The 27,859-nt window shown below is 38.4% G+C and overlaps 7 protein-coding genes and 1 long non-coding RNA gene across 12 annotated transcripts; 4 read left to right on the top strand and 4 right to left on the bottom strand.

Annotated features, from left to right (window-relative positions):
* The first annotated feature begins 73 nt into the window (after positions 1 to 73).
* LOC145934562 (transmembrane protein 186-like) lies at positions 74 to 1,389 on the top strand. Its single transcript, XM_083035093.1, has 2 exons — positions 74 to 953; positions 1,029 to 1,389. Exons 1-2 carry the CDS (start codon positions 641 to 643, stop codon positions 1,331 to 1,333), a joined length of 618 nt encoding a protein of 205 aa, XP_082891219.1. The 5' UTR covers positions 74 to 640; the 3' UTR covers positions 1,334 to 1,389.
* Positions 1,334 to 2,603, bottom strand: Mrps7 (mitochondrial ribosomal protein S7). Its single transcript, XM_083035092.1, has 5 exons — positions 2,401 to 2,603; positions 2,136 to 2,321; positions 1,821 to 2,055; positions 1,608 to 1,745; positions 1,334 to 1,520 (listed from the first exon to the last, which is right to left on the bottom strand). Exons 1-5 carry the CDS (start codon positions 2,460 to 2,462, stop codon positions 1,440 to 1,442), a joined length of 702 nt encoding a protein of 233 aa, XP_082891218.1. The 5' UTR covers positions 2,463 to 2,603; the 3' UTR covers positions 1,334 to 1,439.
* Positions 2,604 to 3,443: 840 nt separating this feature from the next.
* On the top strand, positions 3,444 to 6,657 carry LOC145933709 (dual specificity mitogen-activated protein kinase kinase 4). Of its 2 annotated transcripts, none has more exons than XM_083033686.1 (9): positions 3,444 to 3,804; positions 3,954 to 4,052; positions 4,160 to 4,289; positions 4,374 to 4,469; positions 4,553 to 4,730; positions 4,816 to 4,935; positions 5,014 to 5,313; positions 5,417 to 5,643; positions 5,730 to 6,657. In XM_083033686.1, exons 1-9 carry the CDS (start codon positions 3,762 to 3,764, stop codon positions 5,893 to 5,895), a joined length of 1,359 nt encoding a protein of 452 aa, XP_082889812.1. In that variant the 5' UTR covers positions 3,444 to 3,761; the 3' UTR covers positions 5,896 to 6,657. The 2 variants fall into 2 exon arrangements, with proteins under 2 accessions (XP_082889812.1, XP_082889813.1); XM_083033687.1 differs by having other exon boundaries at positions 3,954 to 4,028.
* A 534-nt stretch (positions 6,658 to 7,191) lies between these two features.
* Positions 7,192 to 12,869, top strand: LOC145933718 (forkhead box protein J1-A). 3 transcript variants are annotated; one of them, XM_083033695.1, is made up of 4 exons: positions 7,192 to 7,691; positions 11,559 to 11,884; positions 12,055 to 12,233; positions 12,378 to 12,869. In XM_083033695.1, exons 2-4 carry the CDS (start codon positions 11,617 to 11,619, stop codon positions 12,855 to 12,857), a joined length of 927 nt encoding a protein of 308 aa, XP_082889821.1. In that variant the 5' UTR covers positions 7,192 to 7,691; positions 11,559 to 11,616; the 3' UTR covers positions 12,858 to 12,869. The 3 variants fall into 3 exon arrangements, with proteins under 3 accessions (XP_082889821.1, XP_082889824.1, XP_082889823.1); XM_083033698.1 differs by having other exon boundaries at positions 11,568 to 11,884; XM_083033697.1 differs by lacking the exon at positions 7,192 to 7,691 and adding an exon at positions 10,484 to 10,814.
* On the bottom strand, positions 7,845 to 11,498 carry LOC145933719 (uncharacterized). Of its 2 annotated transcripts, none has more exons than XM_083033700.1 (6): positions 11,358 to 11,498; positions 11,160 to 11,265; positions 10,967 to 11,073; positions 9,875 to 10,095; positions 9,262 to 9,350; positions 7,845 to 9,103 (listed from the first exon to the last, which is right to left on the bottom strand). In XM_083033700.1, exons 1-4 carry the CDS (start codon positions 11,401 to 11,403, stop codon positions 10,037 to 10,039), a joined length of 318 nt encoding a protein of 105 aa, XP_082889826.1. In that variant the 5' UTR covers positions 11,404 to 11,498; the 3' UTR covers positions 7,845 to 9,103; positions 9,262 to 9,350; positions 9,875 to 10,036. The 2 variants fall into 2 exon arrangements, with proteins under 2 accessions (XP_082889826.1, XP_082889825.1); XM_083033699.1 differs by having other exon boundaries at positions 7,848 to 9,103; positions 10,967 to 11,085.
* A 6-nt stretch (positions 12,870 to 12,875) lies between the features above and the next one.
* LOC145933720 (uncharacterized) lies at positions 12,876 to 15,300 on the bottom strand. Its single transcript, XR_014424919.1, has 3 exons — positions 15,162 to 15,300; positions 14,534 to 14,632; positions 12,876 to 13,010 (listed from the first exon to the last, which is right to left on the bottom strand). It is a non-coding gene; the product is annotated as an uncharacterized LOC145933720 (long non-coding RNA).
* A 792-nt stretch (positions 15,301 to 16,092) lies between these two features.
* Rint1 (RAD50 interactor 1) lies at positions 16,093 to 24,874 on the top strand. Its single transcript, XM_083033202.1, has 15 exons — positions 16,093 to 16,342; positions 16,413 to 16,651; positions 16,738 to 16,911; positions 17,002 to 17,136; positions 17,211 to 17,472; positions 17,561 to 17,786; positions 17,870 to 18,035; positions 18,099 to 18,264; positions 18,342 to 18,562; positions 18,648 to 18,813; positions 18,895 to 19,028; positions 19,107 to 19,338; positions 19,423 to 19,717; positions 20,285 to 20,432; positions 24,357 to 24,874. Exons 1-12 carry the CDS (start codon positions 16,217 to 16,219, stop codon positions 19,288 to 19,290), a joined length of 2,199 nt encoding a protein of 732 aa, XP_082889328.1. The 5' UTR covers positions 16,093 to 16,216; the 3' UTR covers positions 19,291 to 19,338; positions 19,423 to 19,717; positions 20,285 to 20,432; positions 24,357 to 24,874.
* Wdr81 (WD repeat domain 81) lies at positions 19,308 to 27,741 on the bottom strand. Its single transcript, XM_083033201.1, has 22 exons — positions 27,001 to 27,741; positions 26,770 to 26,929; positions 26,408 to 26,663; positions 26,154 to 26,316; positions 25,631 to 26,029; positions 25,343 to 25,543; positions 25,118 to 25,263; positions 24,852 to 25,039; positions 24,179 to 24,774; positions 23,658 to 24,082; positions 23,269 to 23,565; positions 23,015 to 23,172; positions 22,214 to 22,930; positions 21,964 to 22,139; positions 21,564 to 21,850; positions 21,340 to 21,466; positions 21,080 to 21,254; positions 20,590 to 21,008; positions 20,210 to 20,503; positions 19,966 to 20,115; positions 19,784 to 19,890; positions 19,308 to 19,692 (listed from the first exon to the last, which is right to left on the bottom strand). Exons 1-22 carry the CDS (start codon positions 27,214 to 27,216, stop codon positions 19,461 to 19,463), a joined length of 5,889 nt encoding a protein of 1,962 aa, XP_082889327.1. The 5' UTR covers positions 27,217 to 27,741; the 3' UTR covers positions 19,308 to 19,460.
* Positions 27,742 to 27,859: the final 118 nt, after the last annotated feature.

Genomic DNA, 27,859 nt, shown 5'->3' on the forward strand with positions numbered 1-27,859 from the left:
TTTCCCCTTTCCCCTTTACGAGAGAGAGAGAGAGAGAGAGAGAAAAAGTCGGTCGATAAAATCAAATTGTTTCGCAGTTGCACTTTCACTGCGTTTAAAATGACACATGGATTTATCCAATTTTCTTTTCAAGAAAGGCAACGAAATGAAAAGTGTAGGAAGCAGAATCGAAATTACACTTTTTATATCATCTAAAATGAGATAGATATGATAAGATGCAATCAAATCGTCTAATTTAATTAAAATGGCGTCATCGATACAATTTTTCATACGTACTTATATATGCAAGTAAAGACAAGGAGAGAAAAGAAAAATGACAAGAAAAGATATCTACGATGACAGAATTTGCACTGTACGTGTTCCCTTAACCTACACTTTCCATGACACCTTTCTCATTTACGCCTTTCTTTCCTTTCGATATTTATATTTTATTACGAGCGCAATAAATGCAATATAAAATATTAATGAAAAGAAATAAACCTTATGCGCAGTCTTCTTTACATGGCAAGACTCGTTTTTCCTCTTCCAGAGTTGCATGATCTCATCCGCGTCTCATGTTTACTATAACCTCTTTCCTGGTGTCGACGATATCCCGGTTGCGTGCAATTTTTCATAATAATATATATAGCCTCTCTCACACATGTATTTTCGACTTTTGACGAGACCTTGCGGGCGATCTTTATATCGCACTTCGAGTAATGTTAGGCCTCAGATCAGCAGGTTGTGTCAGGCTGTGAAGAAAAATGAGAAAAAACGAGAGATAGAAACTACCTCGGAAAGGTTTCCCGATTACAAAGTAATCTACATATTTCCTTATGTCAAATACGCCAGTTTCATAAATCTCATAAAATATCGAATCACTATTTTTACCGGAGCAGCCGTGCCTGTGATAGCTGGACTTTGTTTGGCCGATATTGTGTCGTTTGAGACAGCTGTTGCAGCAATAGCAAGTGGCAAGTTTCTAATAAATTAATTTTTTTTTTTCAAACAATTCCGGCTAAACAAACGTTCTTTTACTTTGTCCACAGGCGTTTGGACAATAACATGGCTGCATACTTCCGGAATTTTATGCAACAATCTCATAGGATATGTATATATGAAATTGGATAAACAAACAATAATATTATCTTACACAGACTACTGGGGAAAGAGAATAGACATGGAGACTACTATCGATGACATTATTCCCATGTCAGATAATCCAATTAGTATCACCGATTTTCTATACAGGAAAGTAAGGTTTTTCTCGCAAGAGAAAAAGTTGAAGATAAATATGAAACTAGGACGGATAGTAGACATGGAAAACTTTACATGTACTCTAGGAACAACTTAACAATTTCTACACACATGTATATGTGTAAATATATTGTAGAAAATCACATTAATTATATAACTTTAAAATTATTTTATTTGTAAACAGAATCTATGATTTTTTTTACCTATAGCCACCTGAAGTGCGCATAAGCTCGATTAGCTTGGCATTTTTTGTGTAATTCTTCCTTGCATTTAACTGCACGACCCTGATGGACAATATCCATTATTGTAATATATATCTTATAGATGATGTAAAAATAAATTTATATTTCAAGTCGATAAAAGTTATAAACCTGATTCATAGAAGCTGAGATCAATTCTTTAGCTAATACATCATAAAACCTTATTTCATCCTCTTTCTCTTTTGCAGCTTCAACCAACCATTTCATAGATTTATGTTGCGCCTGTATAGGTGAAATTGGGACAGGAACCTGAAAAAAAAAAAATTTATTTAAATCGTTGCATCCATTAATCCGATGGTTAAATAATTTCGTGCAAATTATTACCTGATATGTGATTCCTCCTTTCCTGCAACCTATTAAATGTAAAATAGGTGTACAGTTATCAACAGCCTGATGAAAAATCACAAATGGATCCAGTTCGATGTTTGCTTTCTCCTCATCTGTTTTCGCCTTGTGATAACGCTGTAATTGTAACCTTTTGACTCCTTCAAAAGCTTTGGTCACCAACAGTCTTGCTAATTGTTTGTTTCCGTCTCTCATAATATGGTTTATAAATTTCCTAAGCAGATAATCGAGAAATAAATGTTAGACAGCTGACGAAAAGGATGCGCAGCGGAATAAATTGGAGCAATTTCTTACAACACTCTAGGATCGTAAAACTCTGAACATGTGTCAGTGACTTTTGCTGGTTTCACCTGTTGATGAGCGACCTTTGCCGCCTCTTCGCTTTGCAACAGAGCTTCTTGTTCATCTTTCCTAAATGTTGGATTAATAAAATGAGAGGGAAAGTAACTGTATTCCCTTCTAAAACTTGTAAGATTGCACCTGAAACGAATAAGTTTTGTACATTCATCAAAGCATTTGATAGAAATTGTGAAACATTTATTTAAATCTCACATCGTACCTCTTGAATCCATAATTATTTAATAAATTTGTAATCGATACAGATAAACGTAAATTAGCCATTTTTTTTCAATCGTGTTGTTTTCAATTATGTTTCTCTTCCTATTTCTATTCGGAGCAGCACCGATTGTTTACAACAAGACCAACCTGCGGGTGCGAACCCATGCAGCGGAATAGCAGAACGCGGAACAAGAGCGGAACCAATCGCGAGCGTTCCGCGTTTCCTTTACGCGGAATTGAATGTTCTGATTGGTTACGCGATACGCGTTACGCGGAAAATATCAGTCCATGGGACTCCAGCCTAAATTTAAGGATTCAACCAATCACGTTGCTGAATTAAGCAACGCAATTGGTTGAATCCTAACGCTGGGTCCACAATAGGTGATTTAAGCCCTAAGCCTTAAGAAATTGATCAATCGCAGTCAAGTATGAGGAGAAAACTCGACTGTGATTGGTCAATTTCTTAAGGCTAAGGGCCAATTTCACCAACGTCGGTTAACTTTAACCTCCGGTTAAACTATATCTTTGTCTCGTTTCAGATACGTTCATTAAAAAGAGACAAACATATAGTTTAACCGGAGGTTAAAGTTAACCGACGTTGGTGAAATTGGCCCTTAGGGCTTAAATCACCTATTGTGGACCCAGCGTTAAATTTACGACTACGGAAAAAGTTTACGGCCTCTATGGCCGGTATTCATAGTCCGTTCTTATATTTAAGATCGTCTTAAGATCTCGTTCAACCAATCAAGAGATGCTATGCGAGCATTTGATTGGTTAAACGAGATCTTAAGACGATCTTAAATATAAGAACGGACTATGAATACCGGCCTATAATCCAGCCTTTACTGTCATTTTTCAATTACGCAAATGAAGGAAGACAAGTCACTAGACACATCTAAAGTCGAGTATAGTAACATTTGCCGATTGCCAGTCAGAATAAAAGGAACTAGAATCCTTTCATTCCGATTGGTCAATCGAAAACTAAAAGTTTTCATGAAAATCGGCCATTAACATTCATGTGTATCCACATTTGCACATCCACTAGGCGACATCGTCGTAGTAGTGTATACCTTGTGCACGGTCGCGCTCGTCGAGTGTCGAGTGGCCAAATGTTCGCGACAGACGGATTTACGGCAACATTTCGCGGCGATTAACGAGAAGGGGAGGAAAGTTAAGTAGCTCGACAACGCGTTATCGGACTCGGAAAGCAGGAAATCCAGGATCCTTTCGCACGAGAGATCGCGCAAATGGTGCGACTGCCGTGTAACGCCAGGTTGTTGAGATCTTGCGAGAAGGTCTCCTAGAAGGGGAAGAGAGCGCCTTTTCGTGCTGCCCTCGAGAGCAGCCCTCGCCGGACCCAGAATGGCGGAGAATCAGGCCAACTCGTCGGGACAGGCCGGCCAAGGTAATTCGCCATCACCGTTCAATCTCGCCACGCGACGTCGACGCCGAACGACCATGGAAAACCTAACCTAACCATGGTCCCGCGTTGACACGCGAGGCGCAGAGTCTCCTCTGGCTGGCTCTCTAATCGAATCCCGACTGTGATTGCAGGTTCTGGCAGATCCTCCTTTAACTTTCCGCGACTGGATTTCCGAACAAACAACGACGTCCAGAATGAGATGTCGGGTACGTGCGAAGCTGATGCGAGAGGTTTGCGTTGTTAACATTATAACAATCATCTTTGAAATGTTAAAATAATGACGATGAACAAGATTCTTCTCGGATTGTATCCATCCTTTTGTCATCTTCTGTTACAGAGAGGCGAAGACAGCTGAAACTTAGTTTCCAAACGCAGGGCAATAATGTATTTGCCAATTCCACAAATTCCTCAAATTCCTCAAATTCCTCATTGTTGAATTCAACGGGAGCCACAGCATGTCCACCAATGTGAGATTTTAGCACGCGAGATAATTTTATAAGCATTTATTTCATCGTTTCTAATAAGATTGCTTTTTCATTCGCGACAAATAGAGCCTCTCGCCCGAGTCTGCCTTTATCTCTACCTAAGCTGCCAGTTCGACCTCGCAATATAATACAGCAGCAAGAGTTTCTGCCCGATAAGGCAAGGTAAAGAAGATAGAATTTTATAAGTAAAAAATAAGCGAGATACACATCTTTTGAAATAACTTACAATAAAGTACTTGTTGTAGAGACAAACTGCGAATGTGCCAGTCTATGCAATCTACTGGTAAATTACAATTGTGTCCAGACATGGTTTATGATTTTACAAGCGAGGACCTTCAGGACCTTGGAGAAATAGGACGAGGAGGATTTGGAACTGTAAATAAGATGATTCATAGGATAAGCAATACCGTTATGGCTGTGAAGGTAAATTGATGATATAATTTCCATAATTGCATACTATTCAAATGATGCACTGGAGTTCTTAAAAGCGACTCAAATTATATCTCAGAGAATTCGCTCTACCGTGGACGAGAGAGAACAAAAGCAACTTTTAATGGACTTGGAAGTTGTGATGAAGTCAAACGAGTGTCCATGCATCGTGCAATTTTATGGAGCTTTATTTAAAGAGGTACATAGTTTAACGATATCGCGCACGTGAAAGTGACAAAAACAGTTGTATTATCTTATCTTATCCTTTTACACACAGGGAGATTGTTGGATTTGCATGGAACTCATGGACACGTCGTTAGATAAGTTTTACAAGTTCATTTATGAGAGATTAAACGAGAGGATACCAGAATGTATTCTAGGCAAAATTACAGTGGCTACTGTAAAAGCACTGAATTACCTCAAAGAGAAGCTAAGAATAATTCACAGGGATGTGAAACCTAGTAATATTTTATTGGATCGACGAGGTAATATAAAATTGTGCGACTTTGGTATATCCGGTCAGCTTGTGGACTCGATCGCGAGGACCCGGGACGCTGGTTGTAGACCGTATATGGCTGTAAGTTTCAACAATTATCGAAATTAACCCTGAAATATAAGTAGCGAGCGTTGAATTATCCATGCTCATCTCATAATATCGTCACTAATTATTTATTATTTAGCCGGAAAGGATAGATCCGCAACGCGCGCGTGGTTACGACGTGCGGAGCGACGTATGGTCGTTGGGTATCACGCTGATGGAAGTTGCCACGGGATACTTTCCATATCCGAAATGGAACTCTGTCTTTGAACAGTTGTATCAAGTTGTGCAAGGTGATCCACCGCGACTTTCTCCCAATGAGAACGGAAACCACTTCACTATGGATTTCGTAAACTTTGTGAATACATGGTAAAATAATTTCCTACGCGATATCCATACGAGATAAGCGAGAAAAATACTCTGCTAAAATTAAAACCGTTCGTTTTTCGTTGAAGCTTAATTAAGGAAGAGACGCAGCGACCCAAGTACAATAAATTGCTGGAACATCCGTTCATCAGACGAGCGGAGGAAGCGATGATCGATGTTGCGGCGTACATCAGTGGAGTTTTGGACAATATGGCTAATAATGGAGTGACGCCGTTCACTACGAATCAACCGTAAGAATTGGCAATTTAAGCGGCAGAGCGACGACAACAGAGCATCATGTCATCACATCATCGTAGTACCGCGGTTTTCCTCTTCAGACTCTCATTCTTTGATTATGAACGATATATTACCGCGCAACGATATATTTCCGACGTTCTAACGTAGCAAAATCGATCTTACAGTTAGTTTCCGTCGTCGTACGTCGTCGTCTCGCTCTTAGAATTGTATTCTTGAATTCTGTGAACGCGAAACAGCCATGCGATAGAGAGCGCGTAAGAGTGTGTATCGAAGCAAACGAGCTTCGTTAAACATTGAATGATGGCGCGTACATTGTCTTTTTCTCCCGTTCCGTCATCTTCATCTCCTTTTATCTTTCTCTCTTTCACTCATTCGATACAACTTTAAATACATGTCACGTTCCGAAAAGATCCTTCTCGGGAAAAAGTCTTATAATTCTCGATAACGACGCGACTTAGTTGAATGATGAATTTTCAGCAGATCATACGTATGCGTATGTATGTGTACATACCTATATGTACGCATAATTATATCTTGCCTTGTATAATTAAATCTTGATTTCCACAATTTTTTTTTAAGTGTTACAGGAGCGAATAATACTAGGCGAATTAGCCTAGTAGCCAATATAATATCAAGGATACACCGAGCTTTTGGCTGTTTTTTGATGATTTTTCTTAGGCAGGTTTAAATACGAGTATCTCAAATGTTAGGAATGCTGTAATGTAATGGAAATAAATCATTGACACTCGCAGCGCGAAACACTTTTACACATTTTTTCTTCCCGTTTGTATACATATTAAACTTTCCGGCTCGCGTGCGCCGAATTTTTACGCTTTGATGATTCTTCTTACCGACTTGTAACCGACGAGTTCTCTTATCTCTTACGTATGGCGATTCATCCATCGACTGGTTTTAAAAGCTGCGGGTCCAGGTGCGTTTCGCCTGATATTGCGAATGTTAAGAGAACTTTTTGCCAACGTTTATCGCGTTTCCTTCTTACGCCTAATCAAAAACATTTCCGCTAAATAATCTCTCTGAAACAATTTAGGAAGAGAATCGCATGTATGTGTGCGTGAGATGTCTACTTGCAATCTTTTTTCTCGCGACATTTTTGCGTGGAATAAGAAAATATTTCTTTTCGATATTTCTTACATTTCTCACGATATTTATATATATATAATATTTGCAAAATGTTCTTATATTTATGTTAGTCGACCAAACTATCTTATCGCAGTTTTTGCACGAGAGCAAACTTGGCAAGAACAAATTATAGCTATATAATCGATAATCCTGGGGGCGGTCGCGCACCTGTCGTAATGGTACCGTTTGAACAGGTAAGAAGATGGCGGTGCAATGGTGGTTGACGGTGCCGATGGTGCTTTGTGGTGATAGTCGTTAGTTCTTGCAGAACCACCGACGCGTTAATCATTAATTTAGCGCTGTAAAACGCTCTCGAATTTCACAAGAGATATAGTAAACAAAATCGCTTGTAAAATTCGGATTAATCGTTAAGAAAAGTGTTTTAAAATTATATTGTTGATTATCGCGTGTGCTACTGACAAATATTGCATTTTCTAATTTGAAACGTACATGAAATGCTCGCGTAAATTATACCATATTAAAGTATTATATATTTTATGGAAAATTGATTAGCAATATACATATAATTAATATCTCCGTAATGATGCAAAGATCATCTGCCGCTCATCAATTATTTTCTATCTTCATCAATCATATAATTAACAAGTATATACTATAAGTGTACGTTCAATACGAATTTGGGTGATTTTGGGGTGAGTATAATTTTATCTTTGAATTATTTTTAAGTACATGTATCTCGTAAAATCTAGCACGATGAGTAAAATCTTTCAACGAACTGTTTTAACGTAAAAATAATATAAATTTAAAAACAGCAATATTTAAAAATTTAAGAGAGAAGAGAGAGAGAATTTTGATTAAAAAAATTAAGATAATATTAAAAATATTTTTCAATGATTCAACGTCTCTTTTTTTTCTAATTGCGATGATATTGATATTTTTTTTTACTTTGCGTTTACTTTTGCATCTTTGATATCGAAAGAAATGTCCGACCATAAAGGGATTTCACGGTTCTACATGAACGTCATTATCGCTGTCGATCGCGACGACGTAGATTATATCTGCTACTGTGCTGCTGTTGCACTCGTCGGAATCAATTCCTTTGAATATTTGATGCACCTCGAGGCGCCTCCGCCCTCCCGGAACTCTCTTCTGACTCGCGTCGGAGAGTCTATATCCGTAACTACCGCGTATATTATTCTGTTCTTTTAAATTGTCCATTGAAATACGTCCACATCATCATTGCTACCACGATGACCTGTTACTATTTCCTAAGAGGACACGCTACTAGACTCGACCAACTTTTATACTTCTCAAGGAGACATCCCCGTCCATACTTGTGCCTGTTGTATCGCACGCCATTATTTTTTATTTTAAAATTGCATAATTATACCCAAAGTAAAATCGTCAATCGCGATTGCGTTAAACTTGGATTCGAGCAAATAAAAATCGTACGAGAGAATCGCATCGTGTGCAAATACCAACAAAGAATAAATAGAATATATTCTATTTTATTCTATGTACGTGTAGTACATATATATGGATTGTCTATTTTAAAAATTCATTGGTTTATATCCATTTATATATAATTGCAGACATAATCGAACGCGAAAAGCGCTCGTCATAAAAATACATCATCTTGTAATAATGTGGAAATCGATTGGAGAACACAGATAGTACGGTATACTACTGGTCCCATTATGTCCTTTTACATGGCGCATAATGTTACGTTGTTGCACGTGATACGTCGCTTTAGCGAAGGTATAAACGCGCAAACGAAAGCGTGGTAGTGACTCACAACCTGACGCTCTGACGCCCTGACGCGCGGGGAAAGAAGGCAGGTGCTGCTGGTTATTGCTGATACTGGCCGGGTGCTGCTGCTGCTGCTACTGCTACTGCTGCTGCTGCTGCTACCACCACCGCCGACGCGACGGGGGTAGCTAGCCAGCTGGATAACCCGGTGGGGCCGACAGGGGAACGGATGTTCCCAGGAGATTATTGATCGTCGGCCGCGCAGATACTTTCACTCACGACGATGTAGGAAAATCCTTGACGATGGCGTCCGTCCAAGTTTCTTTCGCATTCTTTTATTTTTCAGCACCAGTTTCTGTGTATATAAAAAAATTTCTCTTTAAAATTTAAAACAAAATTGTTCACATGAAATAATATACGGTGCACTATATATGTATACATATATCGAGCGCTTAAATAATAATTTTTAAACATATATTATAAAAAGTATCGCAGTAAAATCGATGTTCATACTTGTGTATCGCATCGCCAGAAATTAGAGGTTTCTGCAGTTTTTCCGACAAAACATCCCTTTCATACTTTTGCGTTCTCGTGTATATTGCCTGAAACAAATTTTACAGCATCAATCTTGTGTAATCGATTCGCTGAAAAATAATTCAAGACTCTAATAATCATTTCAAAGTATCTTGAGACATGAAATTGAATGAATTATTGAAACAAGTCCAACGCAGTGAACTCGTCGCGAGATACATAATGTTAGCTATTCTCATTAGTAACTTAGTTAAAAATTTATCTCATACATCTTAATTGAATGCTCTAGTTGTCTAGTTCTCCTAAAATTTCTGTTTTTATCACAAAGATACTTTTTTGCACGCAAGATATTTTTTTCGCATTAAGAAGACATTCATCCCTTCTTTCCCGGAGGAGGGTCAATTTTCCGTAGAACGCCCAAAAGTGTGTACGTGTACGTATCGCGTGCGATACCGTTCTTCGTCTGTGTTAATTCAGAGCGGACGAATCTCGTGCTCTAACGATTCCGTACGAACGTCGACCAATGATCACGGAGGTCCGGGGGTGAATCTCGCGCGCCATTCTCTCGTCCCGGTCGAATAGCCGTGGCTCTTACCCCTCTCTCTCGCATGCCGGTTTATCGTAACTGGCGGTCGCTGCCTCCCCCCGATTCGATCAATGGAAGCACCTGTACCAAGCCGGCTATATGTCCACCCCCGCCTACGTGACGCAGCCAGGATGAACGCGCGTATCACACACCGCCTTCTTCCGTTTGCCCTCATCGGTGAAAAGAAATGTTCTCGTAGGATAATTCACCCAGGTTTCGGGAAACCACCCCTGAAATCGATATTTCTTCGTCAGAAAAAGCATAGATAAATTGTGTAACTTTATTTTATCAGATATTCGAGCCAAACGCTTATTATATATTATTTAAATATATACGAATATAGAGAAAAACTACGGCAAACTTTTTATTAAAATAAATAAATTACGTATCGCTACATTGGTCAAAGAAATTATAAATTTTCGAGTTAAAATATAATTAACTCGCGCATAGTTTCAAGGTCAAATGGTACATATAATGTACAATTATACGTTTAAATTGGTTAAAAGAAATATTTTTTATCGAAAAAAAGTTTCAACTTTCTGAGAGAGGCTCAACTTGGAGAAATTATTGCGTAATCGATGTACCCTATAATTCAATTAATACATCATTTCTTATCGTTATATCGTCGTTCGCGGCTGGAAATATTTCGACGCCGACGCTACTCGCCACGATCAGAATCGCAAGGGTGAGCTCCCCTGTTGGTTTCAGTTAGGAAAGGGTCGACGAAAAGGAAAGAGGGTCGTCCGACCGGCGCGGCGCGTGTGCATGGTCCACCTGTGCAAAAGGGAACCCAGCACCTGTCACCGCACGCGCGTACCTCCGTCAGGTCGCTAGCGAGTAAGCAGGTAGACACAGGCGCGTTTCACCCCTTGCTACCACCAGTCCAACTCGTCCGACCGTGCCGTGTGCACGCACGCGTCTCACCAGTCGCTTATTTTAATACATATATGTACGTACATATCTTACCTAATCGAAGTATTGTGAAATCGATTTTCATTCCGTGATATTTTTGATATTTTTTTCTGTAAATTTTAGAAATTTTTGTCGAAACTTCTCTCTCTCTCTCTCTCTCTCTCTCTCTCTCCTTCTCCTTCTGCATACCGGGGGATCGATGTCCGCCTCTCTTTCCACGAACAAATGTCGACGGATGACGCATCATTGAAAAGTGCATTTTCCTCATAAAAAGCGACGTGTTCTTGTGAAAATTTCTGTGAAAATTTCTGTAAATTGTAACGCAAAACGTGTGTCAGGTGTTGATATATAATATTAAGAAAGAAAGAAAAGAGAAACGTACTTTTTTCGCGCCAAGTGATATGCCATCTTTGTCGTGACGTCAGGAGACATTTCGGTGAGCCAGTGAATCACACGAGTTTGAAGTATTGCACGAACAATTCCAGGAACTGTGTACAATCGAGATTCAACATCAATTGAAATCGATATACCGCGTATCATGTACTATATATATCATAATAAAAGTTATATAATAACGAACCTCCTCTTGCAAGAGAGAAAAGTGTTGAATGCGTAAAGTGCGTCATCCTGACAAAATATCACCCCCAAAAAAATTACTATACATCATCATTCTTCTACGAAGTATCCGATTAAAGAATAATTCAACCAGATAATTTTAATTGTAAACGTGAACAATCGTGCGCGTTCTGAAAATATACATATACGAAGGTATGACAATTAGTCTGCGTAGGTGTTGCGTCGCGCTGAGCATACTCGGGTGATGAGAGACGGACCTGAAAATGAGGATAGACCTGGCGGAAGTTGAAGTATCGACGGAGGAGGAGTGCTCGCCCATCGCCGTTGCCGTCGCCGCAGTGGACAGCAGCAGTATGGACAGCACGGACGATTTCGACGGAGTCGAGGCTGAATTGACGAGCCTCTCCTGGTTGCAATCGTTGGACATCACGAGCGCGTCCGGTTTGCCGACGCCGCCTTGTTCGCCATCACCCCCGCCGGTCGCCCGTCAACCCCCGAAGAAACTGTCGCCCTTGGTCAAGGCCGAATTGGGTAATCATTAGGATAATCTAGAAAAGCGTAAAAGCGAATCAAAGAAAAGCGAGAGAGAATTTACTATTATATTGAAATATGAGTACAAAGATTATTAAACCTCTCAGAGGATACAATGTCAGTCGTATACCTATATAATTTTCCTTCAATTTCTTCTTTGTCTCCATTAGATCTCGCGGAAAATGTCGACAAGTATCGCACGGATCCGGATGCGAAGCCGCCGTTTTCTTACGCCACCATCATTTGTCTCGCGATGCGCGCCAACAATAATAAGGTCTCTCTTTCCAACATCTACGCATGGATTCGAGAGAATTTCCTGTTTTACAAATATGCCGATCCAGCCTGGCAGGTAAAGGAAATTTCGTCTTTCACGCGAAAATTTGTCCTTCCGAATAATTCTGCAATTAAAGATATTATTTAAATTACCTTTTACTTTACTATTTTTCTCCAGCAATATAATTAAATAATCTCTTATCTATTTTTACCGGAGCAGAACTCGATTCGGCATAATCTTTCGCTGAACAAGTGTTTTGTCAAACTGCCTCGTTCCAAAGACGAGCCGGGCAAGGGTGGTTTCTGGAAGCTGGATCTTGAAAGAATGGAGGAGGGCAAACGGTCCAGGCGCCGCTCCGCGATCTCGCAGCGAATTCGCAACTCCAAGAGGCAATCCTCATCCGCGACGACCTCGACGACGACGACGGCGACGACGACAACGACGACGGCGGCGGCGGCGGCGGCAACGACGACGCTCAACGCTCTTCAGAACAGCTGCTCGCCACCCACCAGCTGTCTATCCAGCACCCTATACGAGACCCCGCCTAGTAGCGTGTCGCCCCCGATTCCGGACAGTCTGTCGGAAGTGCCGGAATCGACGCAAGTGAGCCTGAGCGAGGACGATTTCACGAGCTTGCTGATCGCAGGTTGGGACGAGAATAATCAACTGGAGCTCCTCGATCTCTTGGACACCCTCTAAACCGGGCCAAGGTGACTCTCTCTCTCTTTCTCGCAAATGCCTCTCAGGAATCATTGGCGAAACACACAAATGTTCTCGTCCCTCCTTTACGTCTCCCCCTCCGACTTCCCGTTCCATTCGATCGACGCGAATAATAGCGTTTTGAAGATCGATCTGAAACGATATCAATTTTTAATTCCATCGGATCTCGCGATAACTCTTTCACAAATTACAATTGCGCGATAAAACGCGAACGACGAATTATTTATAATTAAACATTTACACTCAAGACTACGCAACAGCAACGATTTCATTTAATCGTGCGTTAAAAACAGATGTCAATCTCGTTAATTAAAGCGCGATTAATTTACGATCGAAGCGTTGAGAGAAAAAGTAAGGAAGAAATACCAGAAAGTAATAATAAATAAAAGCAATTACATATCTTTTTTTTCTTCCTTAATAGTGAGCTGATACACATATATAAAGATGAAACGTCGCGCAATTTCAGTGTGCCTAACGAGATTGTCTTAACACGCGCCGTCCGACCATGTTAAAACGTGTTATAATATAACGTATATAAGAATAATATTCTGTTGTTGCCGAAAGTGTAGCCGATAGTGTGCGGCAAACATTATAATTGATTGAAGTATTATTAGATTACGCCGTGAAATATTCGCCGTGATCGGCGATATGATGAGGAATATCAGTGCGTATATCCGATATACAAATTTCGTCAACTTTTATATATATAAGCGGCAATAATGAAAAAAATTCATCGCGTTTAAATATATAATTATATAGCATTTATTTTGACACCCCAGACACACCATGTCCAAAATTGGAACATAAGACATCTTTAAGAAATCTTTAAGACATTTTAAAAAGTCTTATATGATATGATATCCAAAAGACATCTTAAAAATATCTTAAAGATGTCTTATGCGCCGATTTTGTACATGGTGCTGTCTTTTCCATTTTTTAAATTATATTATAATACATTGTCTCTTTTTTTTGTATCTTTAGTCTTCATATTTCCTTCACTGATATTTCTCCTCATCTGAAGAATAATAATGTTGAACTTTTCGCGGCGAAACGATTCACGCATCGTGCCTTTGAATAATTAGCGAATGGTCCTTTATTAATTCGTATTAGCAGCGCGTCAATTTACATAATATATATACATACATATATTATTATTATATGTATGTTGTATGTGTGTGCCAGATCGATCGCGCGATGCGTACGATATTTTCTATCGCCGCGTGTTTAAATGACATTTACCATAATAATCGCAGTGTGTGTTTCTGCTCCCTCGATCTATATTTTTACCGCGTAATAGAAAGAAAAGAAAATGTATGTACATATATATAAATATATATAATATACGCGCGGAAGAGATAAAGATCGCAAAAATCTCGATTAATTGCGAATCGACGATGATGAATCTTGCGATGTAGTACATATATATATACACGGTGAGCGGAACATATACATATACACTCTCTCTCTACCGCGGCTTCTCTATTTTACTATCCCCTTATGTCGCGATTTTTAGAAATTATTATTAATTATTATTATTAGTATATATACCTATATAATAAATATATCGTGATTACGACGATATATGTGTTATTTTGTTGTATGGAGTCGTAGTAGACAAAGCGTGTAGTAGAGGTGCGTTACATTCTCCTACATACTGTATGTATGCGAAGTGTCCCGGGAAGTATCCCTCTTTGCTCCGATCCAAGGTCAAAGTGGAAAAATTTCGGCAGTCGTAAGATCCATTTTGAAACATGCTGTAAACATATCGGCGGTCATTAAAAAAAAGAAATATTGCTATCTACTGTAAAAATAATTATCGAAATTAATTGGCGATTCATCGATGATGCTATAAAAAAAATTTTTGCGATACTTTAAGCGACACTTTGCGCACACGCTCTCACGTTTTATTAATCACGCGTACAATTAACACGATAATATATATTATTAGAGAGTACAATTGTCGGGAGCGATATTATAATATATATATATATATATATTGCCGGTGTGTGATATAAATACTAACCGTAATATAGTATATCGAATCGGTGTGTCAATTTCTGCGCTCTAATTCACGCCCTTCTTCAGAGTCCGTCCGAGATTGAAGTTGAAGAACGCATTTATATATTTGCGATAGAAGATAGAAAACACGGGGTACGAAAATCGCCAAGATCGCAATAATATATATTATTTAAATATAAAAGCGATACGAACGCGAGTAGAGTGGATATGTGCCTTGAAGTAAGACTAAATATTACAATTGTTTTCTTTTTCTCCTCTATATACCTTATTATTCTAATATCTTCATTTATCTCCACGATATATAAGGGCTCAGTGCAACGTGTGATTGTCTTCATAATTTGTATCTATATAATTTAATATGTAACTCTATATGAGATATATATATGATAAATAAATCTTGAGAAGTCTCATCTCAATCTTGCGAGACATGCTCCATTTTCCTTACATTATTATACTCAAACTAAAACCATAATCCTAAAAATACATTCGTCAAAACAAAAACGGTTGTGCCATCTAACTTATTACTTTAGCAACAGTTGGTATAATGATCGTAATTCATTCTCATTTCCGCTGGAAGATGGCAGCATAGAAATTTTCATATAGGGAATTTTCGCGTTTGGAAGAGCGAATGGGCTACTGCACACAGGGACTCCATTCTTGAATTCATTCGCAAGAGAAACGTATACGCAAATTCGGCTCTTACAGAAAAGTTGCAAGTTGATTGGTTATCGCATGGCTTTTAGCCAATCAACTTGCAACTTTTCTGTAAGAGCCGAATTTGCGCATACGTTTCTCTTGCGAATGAATTCAAGAATCGAGCCCCAGGACGCGTTGACGCGTTAAGGCTCATTCAGACAGGACGCGTCAAGCGTCAAGCAGCGAGCAGCAACCATTCAACAACCAATAAGCGAGGTAATATTAGCAATGGCGTAAAAAATATTGCCTCGCTTATTGGTTGCTGCTCGCTGCTTGACGCTTGACGCGTCCTGTCTGAATGAGCCTTTATGGCTTCTGCAGCCAGCGCGATTTCGCGACACGCAACGCGCGATATCCAATGAGCGTACAGCTTTCTCGAAAAAGCGCAAATGAAGGCTTCTCACTTTAACGCGCGGCAGAAATCTGATTGGCTATCGCGTCGCCTTCTCACCGCGCGTAACGCGTCAACGCGTCCTGTGTGCAGTAGCCCAATTTCAGAACCACTTGTTTTGTCTTTTGCTAAAGTGACACGCGAATAAAAACAGCTGTATAATATTTTAGGTTAAAAAACGCGAAAGAGGGCCTTTAATTTCTTAATGTAAAGAATTAAATCTTAACACATAATGGATATAAAACAGAAAATTATAGAAAAATTCAACGCGCAATTGGGATCGAATTTGAAAAATCTTGAAGAGATTTATGATTTCCATGAATATCTCAAAACGGAGAAGGATGAGATTGAAAAATCAGTAAGTCGATGTTTATTTGCAACGAAATATGTAGTATGAAAAATATTATACGTACTATTGTCCTTTGTAGTTATCAATGGCATCAACTACTGCTCCCTCCAAAGTAAAAGCTGTGGTTGAAAATGTAGAACTTATCAATCGCGAAGTTGAGCAACTGCAGGAAAACAGTGCTGATCTGACTAAGAAGATTGAAGAGGCATTTAGCGAAAACGATAAAAATATAAAGTTGCAGGAAACTATTGACAAAATAGGTCAGCTGGACAAATCGTTATCCTATTTATATTTCATAAAGTATATAGAAAATGTCAGGTAATAAATTGTCAAGGGATGCGTAACGTGTATATTTTATTACTTGTCTATTAATTATATTATTTATATAATAATTATATTTGTAGCGATGAACTAGAGACGTCGTTGTCGTCCGGTGACGATAAAACCGTGATACATTTATATACCAATTTGACAAGCATCAGTTGCCAGCTGCAAACATCTGTCTGTCGTCACCTGGTTAATTATGTTCATGAAACTCTGCACTTTTGGCATAATCTAATCAAGGAGAAATTATCAAAGTATGTTTTCTTTCTTGCATAGATTTAAAGTGTATATTTTACTCTATAATGTACTCCATTATTTTTATGTAATCCAGTAATGTTTTATAGGGAGTATAATGATTTATTGAAGACACTAAAATGGCCTCTTTGTGGAACCAATGGCGCTTCATTGAATGCATCCCTGTCAGAGATAATGACGAGATTCAAAATACTCACTGAATACCTTTTTCATCTGCAACTACCGTATCCTTATAATATACAATTAAAGATATATAGATTTACGAAATCTGTTCTTATATTGTTCTTAATGTATATAGAGAAGAAATGGCAAAACCTGTAGTAACGTCCGTGCTATTAACAGACTTTGCACCAATCAGCTTGCCCATCGCTCTTCTAATACGCCCTCTCCGACAAAGGTTTATTTATCATTTCACAGGAGCTAAATTGACGAACCGTCAAGATAAGCCAGAATGGTTCTTTACGCAAATATTAACTTGGATCAAAGATCATGTTCAATGGGTGCAACAATACATTCAACCTGTAGCAGATTCTATAGGTTTTGAACATTTGGATATAAAGGTTTGATGTAATAATTAATCGAGTTCTGACATATTAGCTATTGATTTTATATTTCTGGTTATTAATTAATTGTATTACTTATCAATAGGCTGAATTTATGCGTGCTCTAGTTCAATTAGCTGTTGAGAAACTTCATTCCGAATTACCCATAGCACAGTACGACGACAGTATATTTGCACACTTGGTGGACGAAGCTTTAGGATTTGAGAGAGAATTGAGAGAGACTCTGTTATATCCTCAAACTCAGCCAGCCACTGTTTTCGTTCTTACTCAAGCTCACATTTTTATAAAATGGATTAACATGGAGAAAAAGTGTGAGTGTAAAGACTATATGTATGCGTAATATGCTTGTGTAATATGTATATAAATATATATGTACGTGTATGTTGCCGTTTAGATGCAACCGAAAAAATGGATGCAATATTAAGTTCGAGCACAGCGTGGGAAAAACTAGCGAGTGCCGATATCGATGACATGAAGGTTACTGAATGCGCCGACGCTTTTCTTACACTTCTCACCACGATCTCTGATAGATATAAACATTTGCCTCAGCCTGGACATAGGTAAATTATAAAAAAAATCATTCCAAGAGACTAATTACCGATATTATTATTGTTGTTATAAAGATTGCAGTTTCTCGAGTTGCAATTAGAATTGATTGATGACTGGAGAGTGCGATTGTTGCAACTGTTGCACGAAAATTGTGAAGATCCGTTAACATCACTCATGCCGCATATTCTCAACACATTACATTATGTCGCGACTGTTTTGGAAGAATGGGGCGTGACTGTTGTACGTATAGAGTTTTATTTATAATTATGCAAAAGAAATTAGAGATAATTAAACTTATCACAATTTTGTTTGCGCAGCACTTTTTACAACTGCAGTTTTTCAAAAAGCAGTTTGAAGCTGTGGAAAGTGCCACTGACAGGGGCAGCGATGTTAGTGAGAGCATTGGAGAAGTGGAGGGCACTGTATTTGATGAGGCTGTAGCTCTCTTACAACGATTAGAAAGAGAATTGATAATCGAGATCAGCGACTCAGTGGCTTTAGATGTAAAGGCAAAGAGTAGAGCTTACAGAACCGATAAGTACGAGAATTTTCATCAAATCATTACCAAAAAAATTATCTTCGATTTATTATTATACTTATACAGTACTCTTTATTATTTTAAGGTGGTTTGCAATGCAGTCTTCGAAGGAAGTTGCTTCATTATCGATAACATCGAGTGGTTGTCCCATGTTTCAGGAATTAACAACACGTCTTCACGTATTGCACAATGCTCTTGCTTTGCCATTGTTTAATCAAGCTTGGAAGAGTTTAGCTGCTCAATTCGATCAAGTAAATGCAATGCAAAATGAATTGCCATCTTCTTCATATTTTTCTTAGAACAATTCTAAATATTTCTCTTCTTCTCTATAGTTTCTTTTCGAGGAAGTTGTTTTGATCAATCGTTTCAATAACGGCGGTGCTGAACAATTACAATACGATATTGTAAGAAACCTATTTCCATTATTTGGTTTATATATCAACAAGCCAGAATCATATTTTCCTTTGTAAGTAATTAAAATTATTTACTCTTCTCAGATACAGATTAGACTCGTGTAATGATCTCAGTCATTTTAATGTTCCAGGATAAAGGAAGCATGTATACTTTTAAATATTTTAATCGGCTCAGCAATACTGCTTCAAGAAGCGTTAAATAATAACGATAAAAATACATTGACAGAAGTTTTATCAGATGTTGGTGTGCATAAAATGTCTCCTGAACTTGCTCTCAAAGTGATAGCAACGAGAACAGACATTATTTGTGTATAAAAAAAAACTCTTAAATATAATTGTAAAAATGGAATTTATCATATAGCAGTAAGTTTATCATGCATTCTGTTCAATTGTTGCGCAATTACAATATTTTACTGTTTGTTTACATTATATTTAATAATGTTTCAGCCACTTGCATATATATTTTGTACATATCTTGTAAACTCTCAACACAACAGCGTTATTCCGCCATTGTCGGCGCCTAATAACAGCAATCGATTGAGAGGAAGGACAGCCATGGCAGTAAGAACGCTTTTGAAAGCGTCGGATCTCAATTTGGATGAGGAGAACGAAGCGGTCATTTCTACAGCAGTATAGACGCCGATTCGATTCGCTGTCGTTCCTATTACTAATTCTTGCTCATGCATCGCCATGCAATGGACAGGTTCCGTTGCGCCTCTGAAAAAATGATGGAGTAATTTATGTAAATATATTTTATATGTCTAGTGTTTTTTTTAAGAGTAACGATATTATAAATTTTTTCTTATACTTCATGTGAAATTTAAGTTTTCCATCCACTGCGCTCCACACGGCGATAGTTTGATCCAACGAAGAACTAACTATAGTAGTTTCGTTTATCGCTTCCAACTGCAGTATCTGTAGCATCGAAAATCAACAATCGCACAAATTATTTTATCGAGTCCAATATTGTTGGCATTGTTAAATCCTCACCTCGCATTCGTGTCCTTTCCAAGACGCGATAATCAAACCGGTACGAGTATCGAGTATAGTCAGGAAGCCCGATGTCTGACCCAGAGCAACCCAGTTACCGCTGGGTGCAACCGCGATACATCTTATTAAACCAGTTGGATTCATGGAAACCTATATTAAAGTATTTTACATTAATTTTTGTATATAAATAACGCGATGATTATTTTTCAATTCCTCAAAATATTATATATCTTTCATTACTTACTTTCATTTCATTAACGTATTGGAATGTCCTGCAATCGATAACTCTAAGGGTAATGTCTGTTGTTCCCACGAGAAGAGTCGTTGATGGAGAGGGACTCGAAGCTAAAGTGTTTACAAAAACGGGACGACTACTTTCCGGACATCCCAGGAGCGACCCCATGAAAGGATCCCAACAATGAATCCCACCGTCGCACGTCACTGCATATCTCAAAGATTCCAGGAATGTAAGTGAAAGAATAGACTTTTTATGTCCAATATATGTGTATTGACATGACGAGACTGTACTTCCATCACCCTAATTACATAAAGAATTAGATAAATGGCCCTGTAAATATTATGGCGACGCAACAGCTTGTTGAAAAACTAAACGGTACATCTTACCTGACTTCTTAAACTCCATAACTTTACAGTCTTGTCTCTGCCACCGCTCATAAAACTGTTCTCGTTGTCCAGCACGTATAGACATCTTATGGTATTTGTATGTCCGCTGAAAGTCTGAAGCTTTATCTGCTTTATATTAAATGCCGCATCTTTCTCCGGTCTTCCTATCTCATGTTCCCAATAAGCTAACCAATTGCCGCGCAACTGTCTGCCAGCGGATGACGGACAGGTTGTCTCGCGACCGGCAGTGACATTCGCTTCCGTCGCCGTCGATTGAGATCTAGCGTCGTCTTTCTGTATTTCGAATCTATTCCCTATCACAGATATATTTCCGAAACTGCAAACGTCTTTATCGACTAATTCCACATTTTCTGTCACATCCACGGAAGTCGCGGATGTATTATATCTGTCTGCGTTATCTTTAACAATAAGATAAGAGATTAGGACATATCACATAACAATCCTGTTTTTACAGATAGAAGGAACATACCGGTATTCGGAAAGATCGTCTTTATTCCCTGCTCGTAATTGTGACACAGTTCTTTTATACGGTCGTGATTTTTAAGTATCTGCTCCATTATCTCACTGTCGACGCATCTATAAAAGAGCATGTACGCTTTATGAGCAAACTCAGCGGTGAACACGGCTCGTAATTCTTCAAATGCCTGTATGCAAATGTAAAGTTTAGTAGTATATATTCTCTTGCATTTACATCTAAAAAAAGAATTTAAAAATCTATTCGGTTCTCACTCTATTCCTTTGTAAATCTGGCACGTCGCTATTTTCCAATACCGGAGGAGAATACGAATCCGCAACATCTGCATTAAGTTTGTTTCCATAGATAGGTTGCAATCCACCTTCATTTGTAGTCTTCGTCCTATGCGCATTAAAAATAATATAATATTTTGTGCATATTATGTGTTATATAAGAAAGGTACAATCGGCAACACTTTTATATATCTGCATTTGATTACCGTGCACGGGGTTCGTAAGTTGCATTCTTTTGTCCGAGATTATCCGATGGACCCTCGGCGCTCGAATTCTCACTAAAGGCTTTGTCGAAAGCCAGAAAGAAACGCTGAATCGGCACTGCCAAATGATTCTTCGTAATTACGCTACCGAGACGCAAGCTAAGAGCGAGCATCGCTTCCAGACATTTTTCGGCCAGGGCGAGACGCGCGAGCACTCCGTTTGGAAATGTAAATCTCGCGGTCGACAGTATGCGTACTGTAGGATGCAGGATGGATTTAACAATCGGTTCCTAATTCCCAAAATATAGATAAATGAGAGCCATTGCACTTTTTTTTTTATATGATTAATCAATAGTTAATATTGATTTCTACTAGGTGTAATTAATTGCATCATAGATATTACGTGAAGCACATCCATCACCGTAGAGTCACTGAGATACGCCGTAATGTGATTCAATAGAGCCAGACAAGAAATTAAGCCACCTTCCAAATTTTGCGTCAACTTTCTCTTGCACAGCGCCAACAATTCAACCACGTGAGCGAAATATTGCAACAGTATAATTTGTTCTCCGTATAATCCTGGCAAAAAAGATGGGTAAATTATCGGTTATTACTCGTGGAATCCAAATATCCTTGGATACTTTTGTACGTACCTGCGATAGCTGTGAGACATTCTAGGACTTTAACGGCATTTCGGTCACCGGCCAACAGCGATTTCTTCCACGTAACGCCACCCTCCAAATACATGAGATTATTGTCATCGACCGACGTTAGATTTTCCTTCCCGGCATAACATAACGTCAACATTCGCAGAAGGTTTCGCGACAAGTGCCGCGCCGTGAGCACCGGTCCGAGTCTGTGGGACAGCCAAATCACGGACTCGGCGCTCATCTCGGAAATTGTACATTCGTTCGGAGTGGATCTTCGATAAATGTCCAATTGATGATGCAGGGAATCATCGTCCGATTCGGTAACGTCGTGTTTGTTCTCGAGATCGTTGGAAAGCGTAACACAAATGTCTTCCTTGGCTTCTACCAACCCGGATATATTCTCGGAGAGATTACTACCGGATTGGATATTTGCGCCGTACGTGCTAACGTAAGTGAAATCTTCGCTGGAGGTTTTACTACCGACGTTGCAGCCAATACTATTAAATTCGGTTACTGATTTAGGTCCGCCTATGCTTGATTGTTTCGGTATTGGAATCGTTGGCGATTTCACGGAGCCGCTCGGCGAATTTTTGCTTTCCTTATCATCATTCGAGTCCTCGCTGGCATTCAAATTGAGATCTATGTGTAAGTCGATATCATATGGCATAGTGTTATTTAATGAAATCCACGTATTATCCTCTGGTTCCATAGTAAATACTTCTGTAATACGTTAATTCAAGTTTTTAGTAGATGATATTTTTTAAAAATATATTTATTAAATCATTAACTGTTCATTCGAATCACCTTCGACATCATTATCCATCGTTACATTACATACGTGATCGTTGCTCGTTGGTCCGAAAGATGAAGCAACATTATGTTCAGTATCCGCGAATGAATCTTCATCTAAGGGAGATAAAATTCCTTCCCCGTCGCTGCAAGGTCCACTTAAGTCGCAGCTCCTTCATAGAAATTTGCAAATAAGAGAAATTATGTAGAAGCCATCAAAGACAATTATGAGGTATAATATTAAAATATATATTTCTTTTTTTTCTTACTTTAAATTTCCAGTTCTATGTGTGCATGTACCGAGGGATCCCTGTATGTAATCTTTGTATCCTCCTACCGCTTCCACCAGAGGATTTACAAAATTGTCCAGAAATCTGCGTAGCCCTAATCTGACTATCAGCTTGAGCAGAAACGTTCTGTGATACAGCCGTGTAGTTCGAAATTTTGCGAGCGTTCCCGCGGATAGTATATCGTCGTATAATGCGATATCCATGATGGAACCGTTCTCGTATAATTTTGTGATGGGCGAGAGAAATGTATCAGCTGTGTCCTTCGGTCCCAAAGTTCTGCGACAGAGGGATGAGAAAAATAAAAAGAATTTAATAAGAAAATATTTTTGTTGGAAAAACATTTCTTTTATAATAAAAAACACGTTTACTTTGCGATAGGATCAAAAAGATGCCACACTGACAATACCGCGCTGTAAGGTTCTTCCATAATTTGCACTATATGAGGAACTATCAATTGTAAGGTGGCTTCTCTCACACTACCGGCGTGAGGCAACAATCGTTCGAGTTCTCTAGCAATCGCTTTCACTTTACATTCGCTAATTTTACACAGATACTTTGTCTTTGTTTTAATCGCAAAATCTATATCATCCTCGATCCTCACGATAGAATTTAATTCTCGTATCAGGCCATTATATTCTTGCAACATTTCCACAATATTATACAAGTATTGACAGTATTTGGAGAATGGGAACAGACTGCCGGATAATATTGGTTGAAGAAACTGATGCGCGGATGGTGGCGGAAGGCCCATGTGTGTTATTGTTGGATAACGAAAAGGAATATCATCGTTCACCTAGATATAAAACAAAATGCCACGTATAATATCAATTTTGATGCACTGATGTGCGTCTATTTTAATAAAATATATAATGCGAAGATTTAAAATTACCATTGAAATGTCATTCGTCTCTACGTTACCTATATTATAACTCTTTGGCATAATGTCAATTTGAAGTAATAGAGACACGATATTTTTTATACATTTCGGTAAATTATCCGCCGATGTCTTCAAAATGTTTAGACACATCGCGAATCTTTGCGTGAACGACATCCTTTCAATGTTCCAGGTCGCGCGAAACTTGCCGGCTAGAAATATCTCCACCATCAGACAACCGAGTATCTGTTGCTCCTTGATACGACCACTGGCCACAATCTGTTTATAATTCGTGGAAAGATCGTGCGATCCCACTGCAGGTTTGTAGACTTGATGATTGATCTTATTCATGAAAGCATGCATAGTTTCTACTTGCACGATCGCCGCGACGGGATTAAAATCCTTCGGCAGAATAATAGGTTGATTAACGGATTTATCCGATTTAACGTTATCCTCCGAAAGCAAAGAACCTCTAGAACGGCTTAACAAGCGACTCAATACGAGAGGCGATGACCTCGCTGCGTTTGTTGCCGTAGCGGGTGATTCTTCTTCCTCGATACCAGAACTGTGGCCCTCGTCATCACTGATTCTATTTGTAGATTGATCACTTTCTGTAATCGTACAATAGTTTGAGAAAATTGTAAGAATGTGTATTCTCGAAATTTTCGCAAAAAAAAAAAAAACTTACTAGCTTTATTGGTCGAGAATGTCGATCTAAGACGCGGTGGTACTTTACCCCAATAAGGAGATGGGATGATTTTTTGTGGATGTGGTTGCGTGAAAAGTTGTACAACTCCGGAATTAGTCAAATCGGTATGATTATCGACTAACTGTAGACAAACGTTTTTCGATTTTACGGCAGCGAAACCAGACAATCTGTCGCATGAAAGAGATATGAGTATCAAAAATTTGTATAAAATAATTCATAATTCATAATTGAACAAGATTAAGTACTTATAACCAAAAGTCAAGTCTATCCAGTGATGTAATCTTTCTGAAACGTAAAAGCTTTCTAAAGCTTCTCTATGCTTTTCGATAAAATCCTCCGGAGAAGTTGCCCATGCTGGAATTTCCAAATCTGGCAAATCTTCGTGGATGGACTGTGAATAAAACGCATACACTTTTAAAACATCGAATCTGAGAAGGATATTTTATCTTTATTTAATAATAATATTTTACCTTAAAAACACTGGGATCGGTGAAGAACTGTGGTATACATTCATCAGGACTCCAATCGTGTAATCTCTGAATCGAAGCTGGATATTCTCCAGGTACCCATAAAGGTCGTACATGTTTACAAAGCACAGACTTATTATACCGACGTGAAAGATATATATAATATGTGATCTCTGACAAAACATCAGAAACGTGATGTCCAACCTGTTGTACAAGAATTAATTAATTATTCAACAAAACACGTGAATATATGTATGAAATAAAATTTTCGTACGCATTACTTATACATACTTCAGTTGATTGCGAGTCAAACGTGAGATCTAATTGTCTATCTCCTTTATTTAATCGAAATTTCGACTTTGTTAAATCTCTCCAGTTGCCGCCGTTTCTCGATGTAAAATCCGTTACCCAAGGCATAACATGATGACAGCTAGGATCGCCATATCTTCTACCAGCCAAATTATTGAGCGCAGTTAAATAATCAAAATTGCTAATGCAATTATACACCCACATCTCGCACAATTTCTCAATACTTTCATTTAAACCAAAGTCACTGTTATTCGAATGAGATACGCTATCTTTTTTACTATAAGTATTGTTACTGGGATTTTTCTCTTTACTGTCTTGAGAGGTAGTAGGACACTCGTTTTCAGGTTTTAGATAAATATTATCACTTAACTTTGGCAGTACCTAGAGAGAACAAAATCAACTTATAATTTCAGAATATTTTCTTTTCTCTGGTCTTATCTCATATTTAAATATTAACATCTTTGTTGTACATAAATAGATATATAATAATAGGCACAAAATATACCTTAATAGTAAAATTATCTGTGACCAATATGTCACTGAGTGTAATTTCTCCCAATGCAAGACCACGATCGTGTAAGTCTCTGGATAATCTTAATAGTTGATAAACTACAAACAATGATTTCCCATGACTTGTATTAAGAGCAGCAGGACTATACATTACACATCTGAAATTGATATTCATAAATATAATAAAAGAATATTTGGAAAACCGTTTTTACATGTCAAAATACAATCACAAATGAAACAGCTACTCACTCGCGAAGAGAGAAATTCGCGGATTGTTCATAAAAAATTATAAAAGCGGACGGTGTTTCTATGACAAAGTGAATCGGTACGAGATTGCAATGTGTTTCGGATAATGCGCCATTTGATACTGATAGAACCACACCATGTTGCACTTGTACCAAAGTACAGCTATACATCCTGTTTAATACTTCATGCATAATGGTAACATCATTTGCATTAGCTGTGATATTAGACTGCTCTTTTTGTTCGACAAAATTCCAAGGATCTACAAAATATTTTACAAGATTTTAAGTACAATAAGAAAAACACTTGACATCTGACAAGAAAACTAAAAATTAGAGGTAGAAAATATTGTCTATTGAAGCGCATACTATAATATTTCTTGTACGTTTCTTTCCATAGGTTTCGATAATTAGTCTCAGCTACGTAATGTAACAATTGTGAAAACATTAATTCCGCTTGGTGTTTCGTGCTAGTAGTAGGTCTCCCTCTCGGCAAAGGAATCGCATTCTTGTATTGCTTTACATAAACCTGTAATAGTAATAAAATATAAGTTTATATCTCATCATACGCTTTGCATGAAATGTCTAAAAGATAGATACTTTGGCATATATTCTCAGCCAGTCGCAACCCAATTCGTCGAGAGAGGGTTGCGCGGCGATTTCATCGCTGGATAGTCGATCGTGATAGATAAACGTAAATTGGCCGACTGTGAGAAAGCGAGAAAGCCAGTTTCTGTGAACCGTCAGGCAAATTCTTCCATCTGTCAGTATCATATACTTTGCTGGTACCAGTAGATATTCCTTTATTATATCCATTTCGTTTTATATATTTATTCAAATACTTTATATTATCATATAAACAAACACTCAATCAATCTTTTCTCTCATTTTCGTTTTGTTGATGTAAAGTAACAAGAGGCATGATACATATTCTCATACTGTTTTTAAATTCTTGTTAACGTCATAAATGTCAAAGCCAGCTGATCTTTGAAAACAAAGTTAGGGTGCGATTTCACTATCAATTTGTCGCTAGCGTCTAACTGATCACGTGATCTGATTTGTGACGCTAGCGTCAAGAAGAAAAAGCTTGATTTGTTCAGCTTTCAGAGAACGAAGAACGAGACGCTTGTCATAATTGTAACTTGGACGCTAGGCTGTTTTCACGCCAGCGTCAACAGACGCTAACGTCAATTTGTTTTTATTGATGCTTGACGCTGAAATCCAGCGTCACAGCGTCAAGTGAAAATGCACCCTTACGATACGCCATAAAGATGAAGAAGACAACGAAGGGAAACTCTCTACGCAAAGTTGCGCTGGAAAATTCCGCGATTAGCCTCCATATGTTCTAGGGACTTTAGAGAATGCTCGACTGTGATTCGTCGATTAGCTTACGGCGAGAGAGAGAGAGAGAGCGCGTGTCGATATGCGCGCGCGTTCGACTTTAACCTTCAAGTGGCGC

Source organism: Prenolepis imparis, unplaced genomic scaffold, assembly GCF_030444845.1.
Source record: "Prenolepis imparis isolate NDT839.2.m4 unplaced genomic scaffold, iyPreImpa1.0 SCAF_3, whole genome shotgun sequence".
In the NCBI taxonomy this organism is placed as follows: Eukaryota; Metazoa; Arthropoda; class Insecta; order Hymenoptera; family Formicidae; genus Prenolepis; species Prenolepis imparis.

Bases quoted from the DNA above. Each gene is read 5' to 3' on its own strand.
- LOC145933719 (XM_083033699.1), bottom strand. From the start codon at position 11,403: ATGACGCACTTTACGCATTCAACACTTTTCTCTCTTGCAAGAGGAG. The intron at 11,266-11,357 runs GTTCGTTATTAT...GATTGTACACAG, and splicing joins TTTCTCTCTTGCAAGAGGAG to TTCCTGGAATTGTTCGTGCA. The intron at 11,086-11,159 runs GTACGTTTCTCT...TACAATTTACAG, and splicing joins TATCACTTGGCGCGAAAAAA to AAATTTTCACAGAAATTTTC.
- Wdr81 (XM_083033201.1), bottom strand. From the start codon at position 27,216: ATGGATATAATAAAGGAATATCTACTGGTACCAGCAAAGTATATGATA. The intron at 26,664-26,769 runs GTATGCGCTTCA...AATATTTTGTAG, and splicing joins AACGTACAAGAAATATTATA to ATCCTTGGAATTTTGTCGAA. The intron at 25,040-25,117 runs GTACTTAATCTT...TTCATGCGACAG, and splicing joins GACTTGACTTTTGGTTATAA to ATTGTCTGGTTTCGCTGCCG.
- LOC145933718 (XM_083033695.1), top strand. From the start codon at position 11,617: ATGAGGATAGACCTGGCGGAAGTTGAAGTATCGACGGAGGAGGAGTGC. The intron at 11,885-12,054 runs GTAATCATTAGG...TGTCTCCATTAG, and splicing joins CTTGGTCAAGGCCGAATTGG to ATCTCGCGGAAAATGTCGAC. The intron at 12,234-12,377 runs GTAAAGGAAATT...TTACCGGAGCAG, and splicing joins ATGCCGATCCAGCCTGGCAG to AACTCGATTCGGCATAATCT.
- LOC145933709 (XM_083033686.1), top strand. From the start codon at position 3,762: ATGGCGGAGAATCAGGCCAACTCGTCGGGACAGGCCGGCCAAG. The intron at 4,290-4,373 runs GTGAGATTTTAG...CGCGACAAATAG, and splicing joins GCCACAGCATGTCCACCAAT to AGCCTCTCGCCCGAGTCTGC. The intron at 4,936-5,013 runs GTACATAGTTTA...TTTTACACACAG, and splicing joins ATGGAGCTTTATTTAAAGAG to GGAGATTGTTGGATTTGCAT.
- Rint1 (XM_083033202.1), top strand. From the start codon at position 16,217: ATGGATATAAAACAGAAAATTATAGAAAAATTCAACGCGCAATTGGGA. The intron at 16,912-17,001 runs GTATGTTTTCTT...AATGTTTTATAG, and splicing joins ATCAAGGAGAAATTATCAAA to GGAGTATAATGATTTATTGA. The intron at 18,563-18,647 runs GTACGAGAATTT...TATTATTTTAAG, and splicing joins AGAGCTTACAGAACCGATAA to GTGGTTTGCAATGCAGTCTT.
- LOC145934562 (XM_083035093.1), top strand. From the start codon at position 641: ATGTATTTTCGACTTTTGACGAGACCTTGCGGGCGATCTTTATATCGC. The intron at 954-1,028 runs GCAAGTTTCTAA...CTTTGTCCACAG, and splicing joins TGTTGCAGCAATAGCAAGTG to GCGTTTGGACAATAACATGG.
- Mrps7 (XM_083035092.1), bottom strand. From the start codon at position 2,462: ATGGCTAATTTACGTTTATCTGTATCGATTACAAATTTATTAAATAAT. The intron at 1,746-1,820 runs GTAATAATTTGC...TTTTTTTTTCAG, and splicing joins AAGGAGGAATCACATATCAG to GTTCCTGTCCCAATTTCACC. The intron at 1,521-1,607 runs GTTTATAACTTT...ATTGTCCATCAG, and splicing joins TCTCAGCTTCTATGAATCAG to GGTCGTGCAGTTAAATGCAA.